The 18,292-nt window shown below is 37.5% G+C and overlaps 1 protein-coding gene across 1 annotated transcript in view; it reads left to right on the forward strand.

The window, feature by feature from the left end:
- The window catches only part of PROS1 (protein S), a 105,389-nt gene that overhangs the window by 73,667 nt on the left and 13,430 nt on the right, over positions 1-18,292 (forward strand). The window contains exons 11-12 of the mRNA XM_028131235.2: positions 5,694-5,861; positions 7,762-7,930. Coding sequence (XP_027987036.2) covers positions 5,694-5,861; positions 7,762-7,930 — 337 coding nt within the window. The remainder of the gene's footprint in view (positions 1-5,693; positions 5,862-7,761; positions 7,931-18,292) is intronic.

The following is an 18,292-nucleotide window of genomic DNA, read 5'->3' on the forward strand; positions in this document are numbered from 1 at the left end:
ATCAGTTTGTACAGTTTACATTAGCTGGTAGCAATCAAGGTGCCTAGAAACTAGCATTTTTAGATAATCCCTAATCATGAGCCTTCATTTTAATAATCAATAACAACATTTTAATCAACTGGATTATAATGGAGATTTTCTTTGAGAAGGGATTACTGCCAGTCTATACTGGGGAGAATTCTTTTCTGCAATAGAATCAGTCATTACTTCCCGGAGAGGATAGCTAAGATCAGCTTCACCTTAGAATGTGGTACCCCAAAGAAAACCTTCTATGCCTGTGGGAGCTGATGAGAAGTCTATGGCGATGCCATGTGAAGTCGTCACTAAATTATTTCATTCCTTTACTTACCCACCCATGCACTCATATGTTCCATAAACTGAAAGTGAGCACTTTCAAAGTGCTAAGTTCCTAAGAACTGGTCTTCATTACTTTTGAGCTGAGCACCTCACAGTTTAGTAGCTGATGTTGCCGTTTGAATTCGTTGTCCATATCTGTGTTGGTTTATGGACTAATCAATGCAATATAATGTGAAATATGTTACAGTAGAAGGAGTGATAAAGTCAGTTGAGCACAAATGTGGTTCACCAAAAAAGGGCTTTCTGACCTTTGTCAGCCATAGATTTTGGGCTCCTAACTCTAAAAGAATACTGTCTGCACAGGTTTAGATGCAACTGTCAGAAAAATCAATAAAATTCTCTGACTTTGTATGCTCTCATTAGATGCTTTGCTACTATGTCTCTCCTATTACCTCTATATCAAGAGCAGTTTATGAATATAGCTAAAGGATATATTTTACTGGCTAATGTCCCAAAATCACATATCTCAAATCACTAAAATCACTTTCAGCAAGAGGGTAAATGTTTCCCCCTGAATGAGTTTATACAAATAGAAAATAGCTGTTTGGAGGAGAATTTTGATAAATGTCTAAGTAGAGTATATTATGTATAAGGAAGAAGGTAAATATTTACCTGTGAGATTAACAACATGAGTTGTAGATTGTATTTATTTTTTTAAATTTTATTTTAAAAAGGGGACCTAATATATGGTGACAGAAGAAGATTTGACTTTGGTCAAATCTTATGTCATAGAAATCTACACCCGAAACCTATATGATCCTATTAAAAAATGTCACCCCATAAATTTAATAAAAGAATCAAGAAAACAGAAGGGAAATATTTAAAAACAAACAAAAATTTGTCAATGAATCATACTATTGAAGGCAAGATTAAGGGTTGGATGGAAGGCAGCAATTCGGTTTAATGCATTTTGTCTCCTATGTTTATGATCCTTGTTTAAAAGAAAGTATTTAATATATATCCATGTTTCAATTAAAACATTTTAATTAAATTCTTCCTTTATAAATGTAATGCAATTTTATATAAAAATAAAATGTAAGAACTATAAACAAGTCAGAGAAAAACTTTAATCTGGCAATAAATTTAGTGTTGGTAGTTTTTCTTAAATTCTTAATTCAATATTTTAACAATTTATGAATACCTCCCCACCATATAAGTAGGATTGTTTTCTCACTCTATATCTTTTGTTCTAAAAAAAATTACCATTGTGATATTATGCTTATAATTTTGATGGTTTATTAATAAACTAGAGGCCCGGTGCACGAAATTCGTGCACGGAGGGGGGTTGTCCCTCAGCCCAGCCTGTACCCGCTCCAATCTGGGACCCTCAAGGGATGTCCGACTGCCCGTTTAGGCCCGATCCCTGGGATCAGGCCTAAATGGGCAGTTGGACATCCCTCTCACAATCCAGGACTGCTGGCTCCCAACTGCTTGCCTGCCTGCCTTCCTGATTGCCCCTAACCGCTTCTGCCTGCCTCTCACAATCCAGGACTGCTAGCTCCCAACTGCTTGCCTGCCTGCCTTCCTGATTGCCCCTAACCGCTTCTGCCTGCCAGCCTGATCACCCCCTAACCACTCTGCTGCCAGCCTGTTTGCCCCCAACTTCCCTCCTCTGCCGGCCTGGTCACAAGGGAGGACCAACTGCCCTCCCTTGCAGGCTTGGTCCCTCTCAACTGCCCTCCCTTGCAGGCCAGGTGCCTCCCAACTGCCCTCTCCTGCTGGCCATCTTGTGGTGGCCATCCTGTGTCCACATGGGGGCAGGATCTTTGACCACATGGGGGCAGCTATATTGTGTGTTGCAGTGATGATCAATCTGCATAGTACTCTTTTATTAGATAGGATAGAGGCCTAGTACAGGGGTGGGGGGCAGCTGGTTTGCCCTGAAGGGTGTCCCTGATCAGGGTGGGGTACCCTTGGGGCGTAGGGTGGCCTGAGAAAGGAGCCTGTGGTGGTTTGCAGGCTGGCCATGCCCCCTGGCAACGCAAGCGGAGGCCCTGGTATCTGGAATTTATTTTCCTTCTACAATTGAAACTTTGTAGCCTGGAGCAGAGCCAAGCCTGGGGCTCCCTCCGAGGCCCGAAGCCATTTGTGTTGGGGTTATAATTGAAACTGTTGCCTTAAGCGGGTGGGCCTGGCCAGGGTGTGTGGAAAGCTTTGCTTCCCCTGTTGCCAGCGGCAACCTTGGCCTGCTCTCTCAAGCTCCATTCTGCCGCCATTTGTTTGAATTTGTTTACCTTCTATAATTGAAACTTTGTAGCTTGAGTGGAGGCTTAGGCCTGCAATGGCTGGCAGAAAGCTTGGCTTCCTCTGTTACCTAGGAAACCTTGCTCTCTGTGGCTGTAGCCATCTTGGTTTGAGTTAATTTGCATAGTCACTCTGATTGGATGGTGGGTGTGGCTTGTGGGCAGGGCTTGTGGGTGTGTCGGAGGTATGGTCAATTTGCATATCTGTCTATTATTAGATAGGATTATACTATTTTGCTGAACAAATTTATTTAGCACAGAAATTATTTGAAATAAATATTTTCAGTTAGTATAGTATTTACTATATAACAACTGTTTCACTAATTTTAAATTATTTAAAACTTTTAAATAAAATACTTTTAAAATAAGAAATCAAAATTAAAATGAATGACAATTGTTTTATAATTTAGCTAAATTGAATAGAATGTGTAATTATTAAGTACTTAGAATGACTATAACCCAAATAAATAAATATTGATTGTTTAGAATGATTATTATATCTCATATTTGGGTTTAATCCTAATATTGGTTGGAAATCTATAATTTATATCACAATTTCATTCATTCAGCAAAATATTTATTGCACTTTATGTGATATTCCTTCTAGGTGGTGAGGATACAACAGTGAATAAAATAAAGTCACTGCTCTTATGGAGCTTTCATTCTAGTAGTGGTGAGATGAAAACCACAACTACATAAATAAATAGATATGTCAGATATAATGAATGCTATGAGGAAAAAGAGAAGGCCAGGCAATAGAGAATGATGATCGTGAATGTGCAGATGGAATCAGGAAAGCTATCTCTGATGAGATTACATCTGACCAAATATTTGAAGCATAAGTCATGAGAAACATATGGGGAAAGATGATTCTGTGCCATCTGAACCGCATGTACAGAATCTTACGCAAGAGGATGTGTTTGAGGAATAACACAAAGGTCAGTGTAGATGCAGTGGAGTGAGACAGAAAGACAGTATGTAGAAAATGAGGTTAGAAATATGATCTGGAATAACATCATGTAGGGTTGGAGAACATAGTGAGGACTTGGATTTTATGCTAAGTAGAAAGATATTGGATGATTTGAGACATGACATAATCTAATTTGCATTTTTAAAGATCGTCTTGATTATGACCTCATGGCTTTGTGGAAACTAGATAGTAGAGAATAATGGTAGAATAGGACATGGAGCCAGGAGACCATTGCAATAACTTAGAAGAGAGAAGATAGCAATTTTGGCTGGATTGTTGGTGGTGTGAGTGGTGAGAAGTTCTCTGATTCTGGATATATTTTTAAGGTCAAGCCTTCAAGGTACATATAAACTTTCAAATATTTAGCATAAAGAGAGGGTTAAAGGCCATGAAATTGAGTATATCAACCTGCAGTTCTAAACTCTCTCATCCATTGCCCAGATATTTACAATGTTCTTTTACTGTCCTATAATGAAATGCATCAATATCCCTAATAGAAACCAGTAGAATGCTTCAATTATTATATACATGAAGGAAAGCAATTTATAAGAATATATATTTCAATATATAAATGTTCAAGTACAAATATAATACTTCTCAAATCTTGCTCCTAAACATAGAATAATGTGGAAGCTACAAATGAATACTTATGCTGAGTATTGTATTGGCAACTCAAATACCATAACTGCATAAATGGCGTTGCCATCAGTAATAGTAATTTTCCAAAATGGTTAAAACTCTTGGCAAAGAACCAGACAAAACAAACAACCCATCTTTGGTTTGCAAGACTTACATTCTTGAAAAATTCAGTAAATGCTAAAATAGTACAATGAATATTTTGTGTTGATATACACACAAACTCAAATAGTTATAAGCATGAGTATGCTACATGAATATCCAGTATAGATATTCATGGTTTGCAGGATATTGGATTTTTTTATTATTTATTTTGCACAACTATCCTGCATATTACAATGTCAGCATACTTCCTACTCATTGTGACAACTAAAGGTTTTCCCCACCCCACATTTTCCAAATGCCCTAGAGTGGAGCATAGAGTTCCCATTTAGAAATACTTGCACGGCTAAAGGAAAAAGGTCTGGGGCTTATAGAGATTGAGAAGAAGAGGAGGATCTAGCAAGGAGACTGAGAAGGAATCATAAGAAGGTAGGAGAGCCATGCCAGACTATTGTTCTGAAGACTGTTAGGAACATCTTCTTTCCTTTTTTTTTGAAGGAATGTCTTTCAAAGAGGGAGTAGTCATTAGGGCAAAGTGACATGATTAGCTATATTAAGGAGAGAATATACACTGCCTAAATCTGTACATGTTACCAAATTTATTTAATTTAGAGAATAGTTTTTCTCTTCCTATAGTGGTGTTTTAATATGCCTATTGTTTGGCCTCCATTAATAATTAGTAAATGAAAAATTTGCATGTTGAGTGATACAGTTTTACATGAGATTGCAACATGGTTCTTTGGTTTGCCTTTATAGGATTTCTTAATTGTTGTTTACCATCACTACTAACCTTTATTTTAGAACCCACACTACTTTCAAAATTGGAAAAAAAAGTAAAATTTTATGTATTGTGCTTCCTAACGACCTCAATTACTTTGGAATTTTGAAACAAAATATTATTTGTGTGTAATAACCAGAATGCTGGATGTACTGATTTCTCTTAATTTATATGAAGAATTTATTTATATTATTTATTCTATGTGTATTATTATACAATAAAGTACACATATATTTAAGAACACTTAAACATATTCTAAGATTTTGTAGAGTGACTCACTTTTTAAAAACTCCATTTTATGGCATACTGGCTTGAAGGACACATATTTTAATTGGATGTTTAAATTTAACGGAATAATATTGATTTTTTGAACTTTAAAATACAGTCATTTAATTTTCAATCAAGTACTATTCCTTTAAAACACATTTTTATCACCTTTATAATCAGTTGACATTTCAAATGTATTGGGACAAATTAGTAATTACATTAAAATGATTACTTTGGATAATTATTTACTGAAATATTAACAGGATTATGTAAAATTAGTATTTAATATGACATGCAAGGATATTTGGTTGTTTGATAATCTCTGTCTTTTTAATTGTAGGTCTCTGTGGAAGAATTAGAACAGAGTATTAGTGTGAAAATAGCTAGAGAAGCCATAATGAATATAAATAAACCGGAGAGCCTTTTTAAGTCTACAGGTGAATTTGTAGAAACCAAAGTATACTTTGCAGGCTTACCTCGGACACCGAAGAATACACTCATTAAGCCGGTAATAATCCAAGCTTTTTTAATTCATTCATCATGGATGGGTTCCTTTTGTGTGTAATAGATTTGAAGATATTACAAAAGTCAAAAGAAGTTATTTTATTAAACATACCATCTGCCAACTTGAACTGAACATGGAAAAATAACATTAATGGCCCTTGAAGTTATATTAAGGAAACAGAAAAATGAGTGGTGTTTTTGAGCCCATTTAACCTCCAGCAATTTTTATTTATTTATTTTTATTTTGGCACCAGAACTTGGAAAACATTTATTAGAAATGGTAGGGAAAGTTCTCACTATGCATTATAAAAAGGAAAGCCATATATCAGCTGTTACAAAAATGAAATAAGGTGAACATTTTTAACAAACTGAACTATTTTCTTGTTTTGTTTCTTTTAATCCTCATCCGAGGATATTCTTCCATTGAATTTTTAGAGAGAGTGGAAGAGAGAGGGAAAGACAGAAATATTGATATGAGAGAAATACATTGATTGGTTGCCTCCTGCTTGAGACCCGACCAGGGCTCAGGCCGGGGAGAAGCCTGCAACCAACGTACATGCCCTTGACCAGGATTGAACCTGGGACCCTTTGGTCCACAGGCTGATGCTCTATCCACTGAGCCAAACTGGCTAGGGCTGAACTATTTTCTTAAAGAGACTTCTACTGTCAGAGATCTTGAAAGGCCTCCTGGTCAGTCATTGGAAGCAATGATTCACATAATTGATAAGCTTGTCCTTCCACTTTGGGGAGAGAACCACCTTTTTCTATACTTGCTTGCATTGAAATAGAAAATTTTAAATTCTTAAGCTTCAATTCACGGCTAACATCATAATTGTACATACTTAACCATTAAACATAAAACTACATATATTTGAATCCCAAAATACATTATTTTATTAAGTCAGTTAAAGAACTTTCTTAGGTCTACTTTAGAACTTAAATTTGGGAGATAAGAATGGCATATAAGGTAGAACGTTTTTATTTAAGAAATCTTTACTGGGAGTATGACTGCAGCTTGTCATAAATTGAAGTTACATACACTGGGTGATTTTCTGAACATGATGTTTATCTAATAACTGTGGAATAGGTTTCATGAAGGAGACTAATCACTGTCATTGGAGAGTTTTAAATATTTCATCTGTATTCATGGATCTGCCAATTGCACCTACTGATTTAACTTAAATATTTACTATTTTATATCTACTGGTATCTTTCACTCATGGCAATTCACAGTTACCTTAACTTAAAAGATTTCTGTAATATGATATAAAACCTGAATTAGTTAACCCATGTCAGAGTGAATATACCTGTTCTTTGAAATTGATAGATCCAGACACTTGAACAATAAAATAAATTATTCAAAAAGAATCAATTATTTATGACATAGCCACCACATATCTTCAGCCTGACTGCGTGCCTTGGTGAAGCTAAAGAATGGAAACCCTTGAGGTCCCCTAATTGCATTTACCACACAGGTCTGTCTTGCCAATGCTTGAGTCTGATGGCAAGACAGATCTGTGTGGTAAATGCAATTAGAGAAAAATAGAAAGCAGCATAGAGCCCACGGCCACAGCTAGAAACATTTATGGAACTTGAGAGCAGGAAAGTTACCCCTGAATGACATAGAAGAGGCACGTAGGGCTTGAGGTCTGAAAAATTATTAGGATCTTAATGGCGGTCTGTGATGGCATAACTCACTTTACCTGGAAAAGACTACCCATCTTAAGGGCCCTTCGAAAAGAAAATGTTAGATAAAATTCAAAATATTAAAAATATTTTTTAAATGACATCAAAGAAAAGATTTTCCGTCTAAACAAAAACCTGTTTCTATAATCAGTTAAGCCACTATCAGTCTGACTTACAAGTTAAAAATGCACTCCTTGACGTATATTCTATTTTGTTAGATTAATCCTCGTCTAGATGGATGTATGCGAGGCTGGAATTTGATGAATCAAGGAACTTCAAGAGTAGATGAAATTATTCAAGAAAGACAAAATAAGCATTGTTTTATCACTGTGGAGAAGGGTTCCTACTATCCTGGTTCTGGAGTTGCTCAATTTAGCATAGATTATAGTAAGTGATTTCCCATTTTATCTCTCTTTTCTCATTAATGACTAAATTTATTCATTGACAAATAGCAGTAATTCCTTCAGTAAACATTATGAGTGCCTACTTTTTGCCAGGCATAGTATTAAGCTTATTCATATTATTATATACTTTTTATAAAATTTTCCCCAGCATATTGAGGGGGGAAAAAGTAGTTGAATATGCCTAAAGATTATTGGCACATAGCCTGATTAATTTTGGGTAAATTCAATTGAAGGTTCAATAATTTCTCAGTTGTATTGAGTCTACTAATTAATATAATTAAAAGGATGCATCTTCATTTCTAGTATTTTCATTTGCTTCTTTCTTAAAATTTTCACCTCTCACAAAATTTCTTTTCTGTTCATACATGTTGTCTCATCTTTTAGACTGAGCCTTCAACATATTAATTATAATTTTTTAAAATTCCCTGTCTGATAGTTCCAATATCTGTGTCATATCCAAACCTGATCACGTTGATTGCATTGTCTCTTGACCGTGTGTTGCTTTTTTCATTCTTTCTTCCACATCACATAATTTTTGTTTTAAAGGTGGACATCTTATTCAGAACAGTAGAGACTCAGATAAATAATATTTAGATCTGGAAATAAGCACACCTCTCCTCTTGTTAGGCTCTTTACTGAGGGATGTTGAATCAATCTACTCAAGTGTTGAGCAGCTTAGGTTTTGTTGTTTCTGTGACTACTTTTCAAATTCCTTTAATATTATCTTGTGCTTAGGGTAGCAGCTGGTTAACCAGAGGGTTTTTTTTTTAAATTGTTTATTGTTGAAAGTATTACATATGTCTCTTTTCCCCCTAGTGACCTCTCCTAGTCCCCTCCTGCTGCCCAGCACAGGCCCTCACCCCCCTATTGTCTGTGTCCATTGGTTATGCTTATATGCATCCATACAAGTCTTTTGGTTGATCTCTTCCCCTGCCCCCCATCCACCTTCCCCTGCCTTCCCTCTGAAGTTTGATGGTCTGTTCGATGCTTCTATGTGTCTATTTTTGTTCATCAGTTTATGTTGTTCATTTTATTCCACAAATGAGTGAGATCATGTGATACTTATGTTTCTCCGACTGGCTTATGTCACTTAGCATAATGCTCTCCAGATCCATCCATGCTGTTGCACATGGCAAGCGTTCTTTCTTTGTTTACAGCAGTGTAGTATTCCATTGTGTAGATGTACCACTGTTTTTAAATCCACTCATCTGCTGATGGGCACTTAGGCTGTTTCCAAATATTAGCTATGGTGAATTGTGCTGCAATGAACATAGGAGTGCATATATACTTTCTGATTGATGTTTCTGATTTCTTGGATATAGTGCTAGAAGTGGGATTACTGGGTCAAATGGGAGTATCATTTTTAATTTTTTTGAGGAAACTCCATACTGTTCTCCACAGTGGCTGCACCAGTCTGCATTCCCACCAGCAGTGCATGAGGGTTTCTTTTTCTCCATATCCTCACCAGCACTTGCCATTTGTTGATTTGTTGATGATAGCCATTCTGACAGGTGTGAGATGATACCTATTGTCATTTTGATTTGCATCTCTTAGATGATTAGTTACTTTGAGCATGTTTTCATATGCCTCTTGGCCTTCTGTCCACTTTCGAAAAATGTCTATTTAGGTTCTTTGCTCATTTTTTGATTGAATTGTTATCTTCCTTTTGTTAAGTTGTATGAGTTCCCTATAAATTTTGGAGATTAAACCTTTATCGGATGTAACATTGGCAAATATGTTCTCTCATTCAGTGGGCTCTCTTGTTGTTTTGTTGATGGTTTCTTTTGCTGTGCAGGAAGGTTTTATTTTGATGTAGTCCCACTTGTTTATTTTCTCCATAGTTTCCATTGTCCTAGGAGCTGTATCTGTAAACATATTGCTACGAGATATGTGTGATATTTTGCTGCCTATGGCTTTTTCTAAGATTTTTATGGTTTCTTGTCTTACGTTTAAAATTTTTATCCATTTGGAGTTATTTTTGTGAATGGTGTAAGTTGGTGGTCTATTTTTATTTATTTTTTGCATGTATCTGTCCAATTTTCCCAACACCATTTATTAAAGAGACAGTCTTATCTTCATTGTAGGCTCTTGCCTTCTTTGTCAAATATTAATTGAACATAATGGCTTGGTTTGATTTCTGAGTTCTCTGTTATTTTTCATTGGACTATATGTCTGTTCTTATGCAAGTACCAGGCAGTTTTGAGAACAGTGGCTGTGTAATATAGTTTGATATCTGGTATTGTGATCCCTCCAACTTTGTTCTTTTTTTTTAAAAATATTTTTATTGAGGTATTATATGTGTACATATCTTACTATTACCCCCCCCACCCCACACCCACACATGCCCTCCCCCCCCCAGATTTTTGCGTCCATTGTTTATGCTTATATGCATGCATACAAGTCCTTCGTTTGATTTCATAACTCCCCCACCTCTCCCAAACTTTCCCCCTGTAATTTGAAAGTCTGTTTGATGCTTTACTGTCTCTGTATCTATCTTTTTGTTCACCACTTTATAATGTTCTTTACTATCCCTAAATGAGTGAGATCATGTGGTATTTTTCTTTCATTGACTGGCTTATTTCACTTAGCATAATGTTCTCCAATTCCATCCAGGTTGCTGCAAATGATGAGAATTCCTTCTTTTTTATGGCAGCATAGTATTCCATTGTGTAGATGTACCACAGTTTTCCGATCCAGTCATCTGCTGATGGGCACCTAAGCTGTTTCCAAATCTTAGCTATGGTAAATTGTGCTGCTATGAACATAGTGGTGCATATATCCTTTCTGATTGGTGTTTCTAGTTTCTTCGGATATATTCCCAGGAGTGGGATTACTGGGTCAAATGGGAGTTCCATTTTCAGTTTTTTGAGGAAACTCCATACTGTTCTCCACAGTGGCTGCACCAGTCTTCATTCCCATCAGCAGTGCACGAGGGTTCCTTTTTCTTCGCATCCTCGCCAACACTTGTTGTTTGTTGATTTGTTGATGATAGCCATTCTGACAGGTGTGAGATGGTACCTCATTGTTGTTTTGATTTGCATCTCTCGGATAATAAGTGACTTTGAACATGTTTTCATGTGTCTCTTGGCCTTCCTTCTGTCTTCTTTTGAAAATATTCTGTTTAGGTCTGTTGCCCATTTTTTTATTGGATCGTTTATCTTCCTCTTATTAAGTTGCATAAGCTGCCTGTAGATGTTGGAGATTAAACCTTTATCAGTGATAGCATTTGCAAATATGTTTTCCCATGCAGTGGGCTTTCTTGTTGTTTTGTTGATGGTTTCTTTTGCTGTAAAAAAGCTTTTTATTTTGATGTAGTCCCATTTGTTAATTTTCTCTTTAGCTTCCATTGCCCTAGGGGCAGTGTCAGTGAAGAATTTCTTTTGGCATATGTCTGAGATTTTGTTGCCTGTGGATTCCTCTAGTATTTTTATGGTTTCCCGTCTTATGTTTAAGTCCTGTATCCATTTTGAGTTTCTTTTTGTGTATGGTGTAAGTTGGTGATCTAGTTTCATTTTTTTGCATGTATCTGTCCAGTTTTCCCAACACCATTTATTGAAGAGACTGTCTTGACTCCACTGTATGTTCATGCCTCCTTTGTCAAATATTAATTGAGCATAGTGGTTTGGGTCGATATCTGGGTTCTCTATTCTGTTCCATTGATCAATATGTCTGTTCTTGTGCCAGTACCAGGCTGTTTTGAGAACAGTGGCTTTGTAATACAGCTTGAAATCTGGTATTGAGATCCCACCTACTTTATTCTTCTTTCTCAGGATTGCTGTGGCTATTCGGGGTCTTTTTTTATTCCAGATGAATTTTTGGAGAGTTCTTTCTAGGTCTGTGAAATATGCTGTTGGTATTTTGATGGGGAGTGCATTGAATCTGTAGATTGCTTTGGGTAGTATGGACATTTTAATGATGTTGATTCTACCAATCCAGGAACATGGTATGTTCTTCCATCTGTTTACGTCTTCCTCTATCTCTTTTTTCAGTGTCCTGTAGTTTTCTGCGTATAGGTCTTTTACCTCCTTAGTTAAGTTTATTCCTAGGTATCTTAATTTTTTTGGTGCGATGGTAAATGGGATTGCTTTTTTAGTCTCTCTTTCTGTAAGTTCATTATTGGTGTATAGAAAAGCCATAGATTTCTTGGCGTTAATTTTGTATCCCGCTACATTGCCGAATTCATTTATTAAGTCTATTAGTTTTTTGATGGAATCTTTTGGGTTTTTTATGTACAATATCATGTCATCTGCAAATAAGGACAGCTTCACTTCTTCTTTTCCAATTTGGATGCCTCTTATTTCTTCTTCTTGCCTAATTGCGATAGCTAATACTTCCAGTACTATGTCAAACAGGAGTGGTGAGAGTGGGCATCCCTGTCTTGTTCCTGTTCTTAGGGGAAATGGTTTTAGTTTTTGCCCATTGAGTATGATGTTTGCTGTGGGTTTATCATAAATAGCTTTTATTATGTTGAGGTATGAGCCTTCTATTCCCACCTTGTTGAGAGTTTTTATCAAGAAAGGGTGTTGGATTTTGTCAAATGCTTTTTCTGCATCTATTGATATGACTATGTGATTTTTATCTCTCAGTTTGTTTATGTGATGTATCACGTTTATTGATTTGCGGATATTGTACCATCCTTGCATTCCTGGGATAAATCCTACTTGGTCATGGTGTATGATCTTTCTGATGTACTGCTGGAGCCGATTTGCTAGAATTTTGTTGAGGATTTTGGCATCTATGTTCATGAGGGATATTGGCCTGTAATTCTCTTTCATTGAGTTGTCTTTATCTGGTTTTGGTATTAGGGTGATGCTGGCTTCATAGAAGGAGCCTGGAAGTGTTCCTTCCTCTTGAATTTTTTGGAATAGTCTGAGGAGGATAGGTTTTAGTTCTTCCTTGAAAGTTTGATAAAACTCTCCTGTGAAGCCATCTGGCCCCGGGCTTTTGTTTGCCGGAAGCTTTTTGATGACTGCTTCAATTTCTTCCATAGTTACTGGCATGTTGAGCTGTTTAGAATCTTCCTGATTGAGTTTTGGAAGGTTGTATTTTTCTAGGAATATGTCGATTTCCTCTAGGTTGTCCAGTTTGTTGGAATAGAGTTGTTCGTAGTATTTTGTAACAATCCTTTGTATTTCGTCGGGATCTGTTGTTATTTCACCTCTTTCATTTCTGATTTTGTTTATTTGGGTCCTCTCTCTTTGCTTCTTGGTGAGCCTGGCTAGAGGTCCATCAATCTTGTTTATCCTTTCAAAGAACCAGCTCTTGGTTTTGTTGATCTTTTGTATTGTTTCTTTGGTCTCTATGTCGTTTATCTCCGCTCTGATCTTTATTATTTCTTTCCTTCTGCTTACACTGGGCTTATCTTGTTGCTCTCTCTCTAACTCTTTGAGTTGTTGGGTTAGGTAATTTATTACCATTGTTTCTTGTTTTTTGCAGTAGGCTTGTAGAGCTATGAACTTCCCTCTCAGGACTGCTTTCGCTGTGTCCCATAGATTTTGGATTGTTGTGTTTTCATTGTCGTTTGTTGCCATGATGTTTTTTATTTCTTCCTTGATGTCTTTGGTAACCCAGTCATGGTTTAATAGCATGCTGTTTAGTCTCCAAGTGTTTGATTTCTTTGGGTTGTTTTTATTGTAGTTGATTTCCAGTTTTATGCCACTGTGATCTGAGAAGATACTTGATATGATTTCTATCTTCTTGAATTTGGAGAGACTTTGCCTATGTCCTAACATATGGTCTATCTTTGAAAATGACCCATGTGCACTTGAGAAGAATGTATATTCTGTGGCTTTGGGGTGAAATGTTCTGAAGATGTCGATTAATTCCATCTGTTCTAGTGAGTCATTTAGGATTGATGTTTCTTTGCTGGTTTTTTGTTTAGAGGATTTGTCCAATGGTGATAGTGGGGTATTGAAGTCTCCTACTATGATTGTATTGCTGTCAATCTCTCCTTTGATATCTTCCAGGAGTTTTTTAATGTATCTTGGTGCTCCTGTATTGGATGCATATATGTTTACCAGAGTTATTTCTTCTTGTTGGATTTCTCCCTTTAGTATTATGAAGTGACCTTCATTATCTCTTGTTATGTCCTTCACTTTGAGATCTAATTTGTCAGATATAAGTATTGCAACCCCAGCTTTTTTTTCATTTCCATTCGCCTGGAAAACCTTTTTCCATCCCTTTACTCTCAGTCTGTATGCATCCTTTTTTTTGAGGTGTGTTTCCTGTAGACAGCAGATATCTGGGTTTTGTTTTCTTATCCAGTCTGTTACCCTGTGTCTTTTGATTGGGGCATTCAATCCATTTACATTTAAAGTTATTATTGATAGGTACTTATTTGACGCCATTTTTATTCTATACCCCTGTGTTCCTTCTTTGCTTCCTATTTCTTTCTTTCTTTTTTTTTTTTTACAGCAGACCCTTTAGCATTTCTTTCATTGCTGGTTTGGTGGTGATAAACTCCCTTAGTCCTTTTTTGTCTGTGAAGCTCCTGATTTCACCTTCAATTTTGATTGATAGCCTTGCTGGGTACAGTATTCTTGGATTTAGACCCTTCCTTTGCATGTCTTGGTATATTTCATTCCATTCCCTTCTGGCCTGATGAGTTTCTGTTGAGAAATCAGTTGCTAGTCTGATGGGGGTTCCTTTGTATGTAACTGTCTGTCTCTCTCTGGCCGCTTTTAAGATTCTTACTTTGTCGTTGGTGTTTGCCAACTTAATTATAATGTGCCTTGGCATCGGTCTTTTGGGGTTCATTTTGCTTGGAACTCTGTGAGCTTCTTGGATTTGTGTGGGTTTTTTCTTCCCTATATCAGGGAAGTTTTCTGTTATTATTTCTTCAAACAGGTTTTCTATTCCTTGCTCAGTTTCCTTTCCTTCTGGCACCCCTATTATCCTGATGTTGTTTTGTTTTGTATTGTCCCGAAGTTCCCTTAGGCTCTCCTCAATCTTTCTAATTTTTGTTTCTAGAAGCTGTTGTAATTGGGTATTTTTTTCCATCTTGTCTTCTAGCTCACTTATGCGGTCCTCTGCTTCATCTAGTCTACTCTTGATGCTTTCTATTGAGTTCTTTACAGCAGCGATGTCATTTTTCATTTCTTCTTGGTTCTTCTTCATTTCTTCTTGGTTCTTACTCATATTGTCGAATTTGTCTTCCATCCTTTTCAGCCACTTTATGACCATTTCTCTGAATTCTTTCTCTGATAGGTTGTTTGCCTCTAAATCGTTTACTTCCTTTTCTGGTGATGCCTGCTTCTCTTTCCTGTGGGGGCTGTTTCTTTGTCTCCTCATGGTCTCTCTTCTCCGGATGTCTGGTTATATAGATTTCTCTCTCTGGCGTTGATTTAAAGGTATAAAATACAACACAACCAGGCACAACAGACAAGGCACTGAACAGAATTGTATTCACGATATTAATAACCTCCAATAAAGGTAACCACCAGAGAAAGACAAATTAGGGAATAGGAGTGGAAGAGGGAGAGTAAAAAGAAAGAACAACAACAACAAAAAAACAAAGAGTGTGAATCTGAACTTGGGAAAAGAGCAGAAAGAAAGGAAAGAAAAAGAAAAAAAAAGTAAGAGAGACAAGAACAATACTAAGAGAGAAAAGGGGAACAAACTATATATATGGGGAGTAAACTCCACTAGAACAACCACTATTCCCAGCAAATTCCAGCAACAGGAGCCTGGAGATTAATACAAACTGCAACACCAGCTAATATCAAGTGAGGCAAGGGAAAACAAAAGTAAAAAACAAACAAAAACAAAGCAAACAAAAGAACCAACCAAACCAACAAAAAGAATAATCAAATCAATCTCATAAAAAAGCATAAAAATTCAATCTAATCAACATTCAAGGAAACAACAACAAAAGGCCAGAGAGAAAAATAATTTTTTTTTAGGTAGCGTAGAGAGAGGTTTGTATGGATTTGGAGCAGGGGGTTGGGAATTAGATATATAAGTAGGGTGAAGTTTTAGCAGAGAGTAAACTGAAAAAGTAGGGAAAATCTAAAGCCAGAAAGGGTTAAGATAAACTGGGGACCAAAAGGGGAAATGTTAGGAGGAGAGTGATGGCATAATGTTAGCTTTGAGATAGGGTAAAACGATTGTAAGGGAAAGATGCAAATCGAATGTAGGACACTAATCCAAAAATAAAAGAAAGAGAAAATCAAATGACATTAAAAAAAAGTAAAATAATAGTAATAATAATGCTGATTGAAAATAAAAATGTAATAATTAAAAAGGTGAAAATCGAGTGAGGAAAAAGAAAAAAAAATTAGTTTCTTAAGAAAAGGTGCAAAAAATGAAAATAAAAAATATGAGAATAAAAAATTAAAAAAATTGAAAAAAGAATTGAAAATTAAAAAATAGGAAGACTAAAATGTGCAGTAGCGGCTGTCATTCACTTCCTCTATTATTCTGTTTGGTACGCCTGTTTCCCAGTCTGGGCGGTATTTCAGTTCAGCTTCATTCCAGGGCTCCTCAGTGCTGGAAGCCAGTCCTGCTTTTTAAGCTGGCCGTGTCTTAATTTCTCGTATTTATTTTTGATTACACCAGAGACAATTAGCGTTTCAGCCCCTGGGTGGCAGTGTTTCTGAATTGACTTCCGGGCCTCTCTAGCTCTTTTTTTTTTTTTTTCCCCTCTATGGCACTCACTACCGGTTTGTGGAGGTGTGCGCCTCAGAGCTGCCTCTCTGATGGTCACACCCAGCCCTGGTCCCCAGGTTCCGAAAAAACAACTTCCCCCTGCAGTCTTTCAGGGCCCCTCCACCTGGGTTTTTCTATGTGTTGGGCTTAGCAATCAGAGTCGGAAAGAGCCCAAGTGTGCGAACAGTGGGTCTGTGCGCCAGACTGAGGATACTGCACTCCTTTGAAAATTCTTAGTCTGACCCTCCTCGTCAGATTAAAATGAGTTGCTTTCAAGAGGTCACTTCTGTTAGCAGCTCAGAAGACCCCCCTCCACATTCACGGATCAAGGCAGTTCCAACTGCCGCCGATTTTTCTAGGCACAGACCTCCCGGCTCCTGCGGGTCCTGCGGCTGCCGCGCTTCCCTCACCCAGCGCTTCCCTCACCCACCGCGGGGATTAGAAACCGCACCTTATTTCAGGCGAAATCTGACCTTTCCCTGGTGCAGTGAAGAGTTCCTTTGAATCCGAATGTTTGCGCTGATAGGGGACCGGTGGTCTGGTGATCGCAGCAGTTCAGTGTTTGCAGTTGTCGCGGAAAGTCAGGTTTCCACTAAAATCCTCCTTTCCTTGCAAGATGGCGAGGCGCCCGGTGAGCCCGCAGCTCCGGGAGGGGACCCAGCCCCTGTGGGTGCTGCACGGTCAGGGGAACACTGCCCAGCACTCCCCCGCCTTCTCCTGGAGTCCAGCTGTCCCTTGGCTTGCCCACATACACTCCCTCTGCGAGCCTCTGCTGCTCCTACACTCCGCCCCAGGAACAGACTCCAAACCCGACTCTATTCCGTCGCCATTTTTTCTGCTGTTTCCAACTTTGTTCTTGTTTCTCAGGATTGCTGTGACAATTAGGGGTCTTTTTTTATTCCATGTAAATTTTTGGAGAGTTTGTTCTAGGTCTGTGAAATATGCCATTGGTATTTTAATAGGGATTGCATTGAATCTATAGATTGCTTTGGGTATTATGGACATTTTAATGATGTTGATTTTACCAATCCATGAACATGATATATTCTTCCACTTGTTCATATCTTCCTCTATCTCTTTTTCAACATCCTGTAGTTTTTCCAGTCTTTTACCTCCTTAATTAATTTTATTCCTAGGTATCTTAATTTTTTTGTTGCAATGGTTTTTTTAGTTTCTCTTTCTGTGAGATCATTATTGGTGTATAAAAATGCCATAGATTTCTGGGTGTTAATTTTGTATCCTGCTATGTTGCTCAAGAGGGGTTTTCTTAATAGCTTACCTGTCCTGAGGTTTAGGTATTCTCTCTCTCTCTCTCTCTCTCATTTTAACATATATTTTTATTGATTTCATAGAGAAAGAGAGAGGGAGGAAGGGAAGAGAGAGAGAGAGAGAGAGAGAGAGAGAGAGAGAGAGAAACATCAGTGATGAGTGAGAATCATTGATCAGCTGCCTCCTGCATGCCCCCTACTGGGGATCGAGCCTGCAACCTGGGCATGTGCCCTGACTGGTAATTGAACTATGACCTCCTGAGTCATAGGTTGATGCTCAACCGCTAAGCCATTTTGAGCTGGGCTAGGTATTCTCTTTATGATCATCATCAAGAAAGTGTCTCTACATGGTCTTGTCTCACCCAGTAGAGTGTTCTTACTCATTCCTTGACATTTGCTAGCCTCTTAGAGGGGTTCGGGGGGTTGCAAGC

Source organism: Eptesicus fuscus, chromosome 3, assembly GCF_027574615.1.
Source record: "Eptesicus fuscus isolate TK198812 chromosome 3, DD_ASM_mEF_20220401, whole genome shotgun sequence".
Classification (NCBI taxonomy): Eukaryota; Metazoa; Chordata; class Mammalia; order Chiroptera; family Vespertilionidae; genus Eptesicus; species Eptesicus fuscus.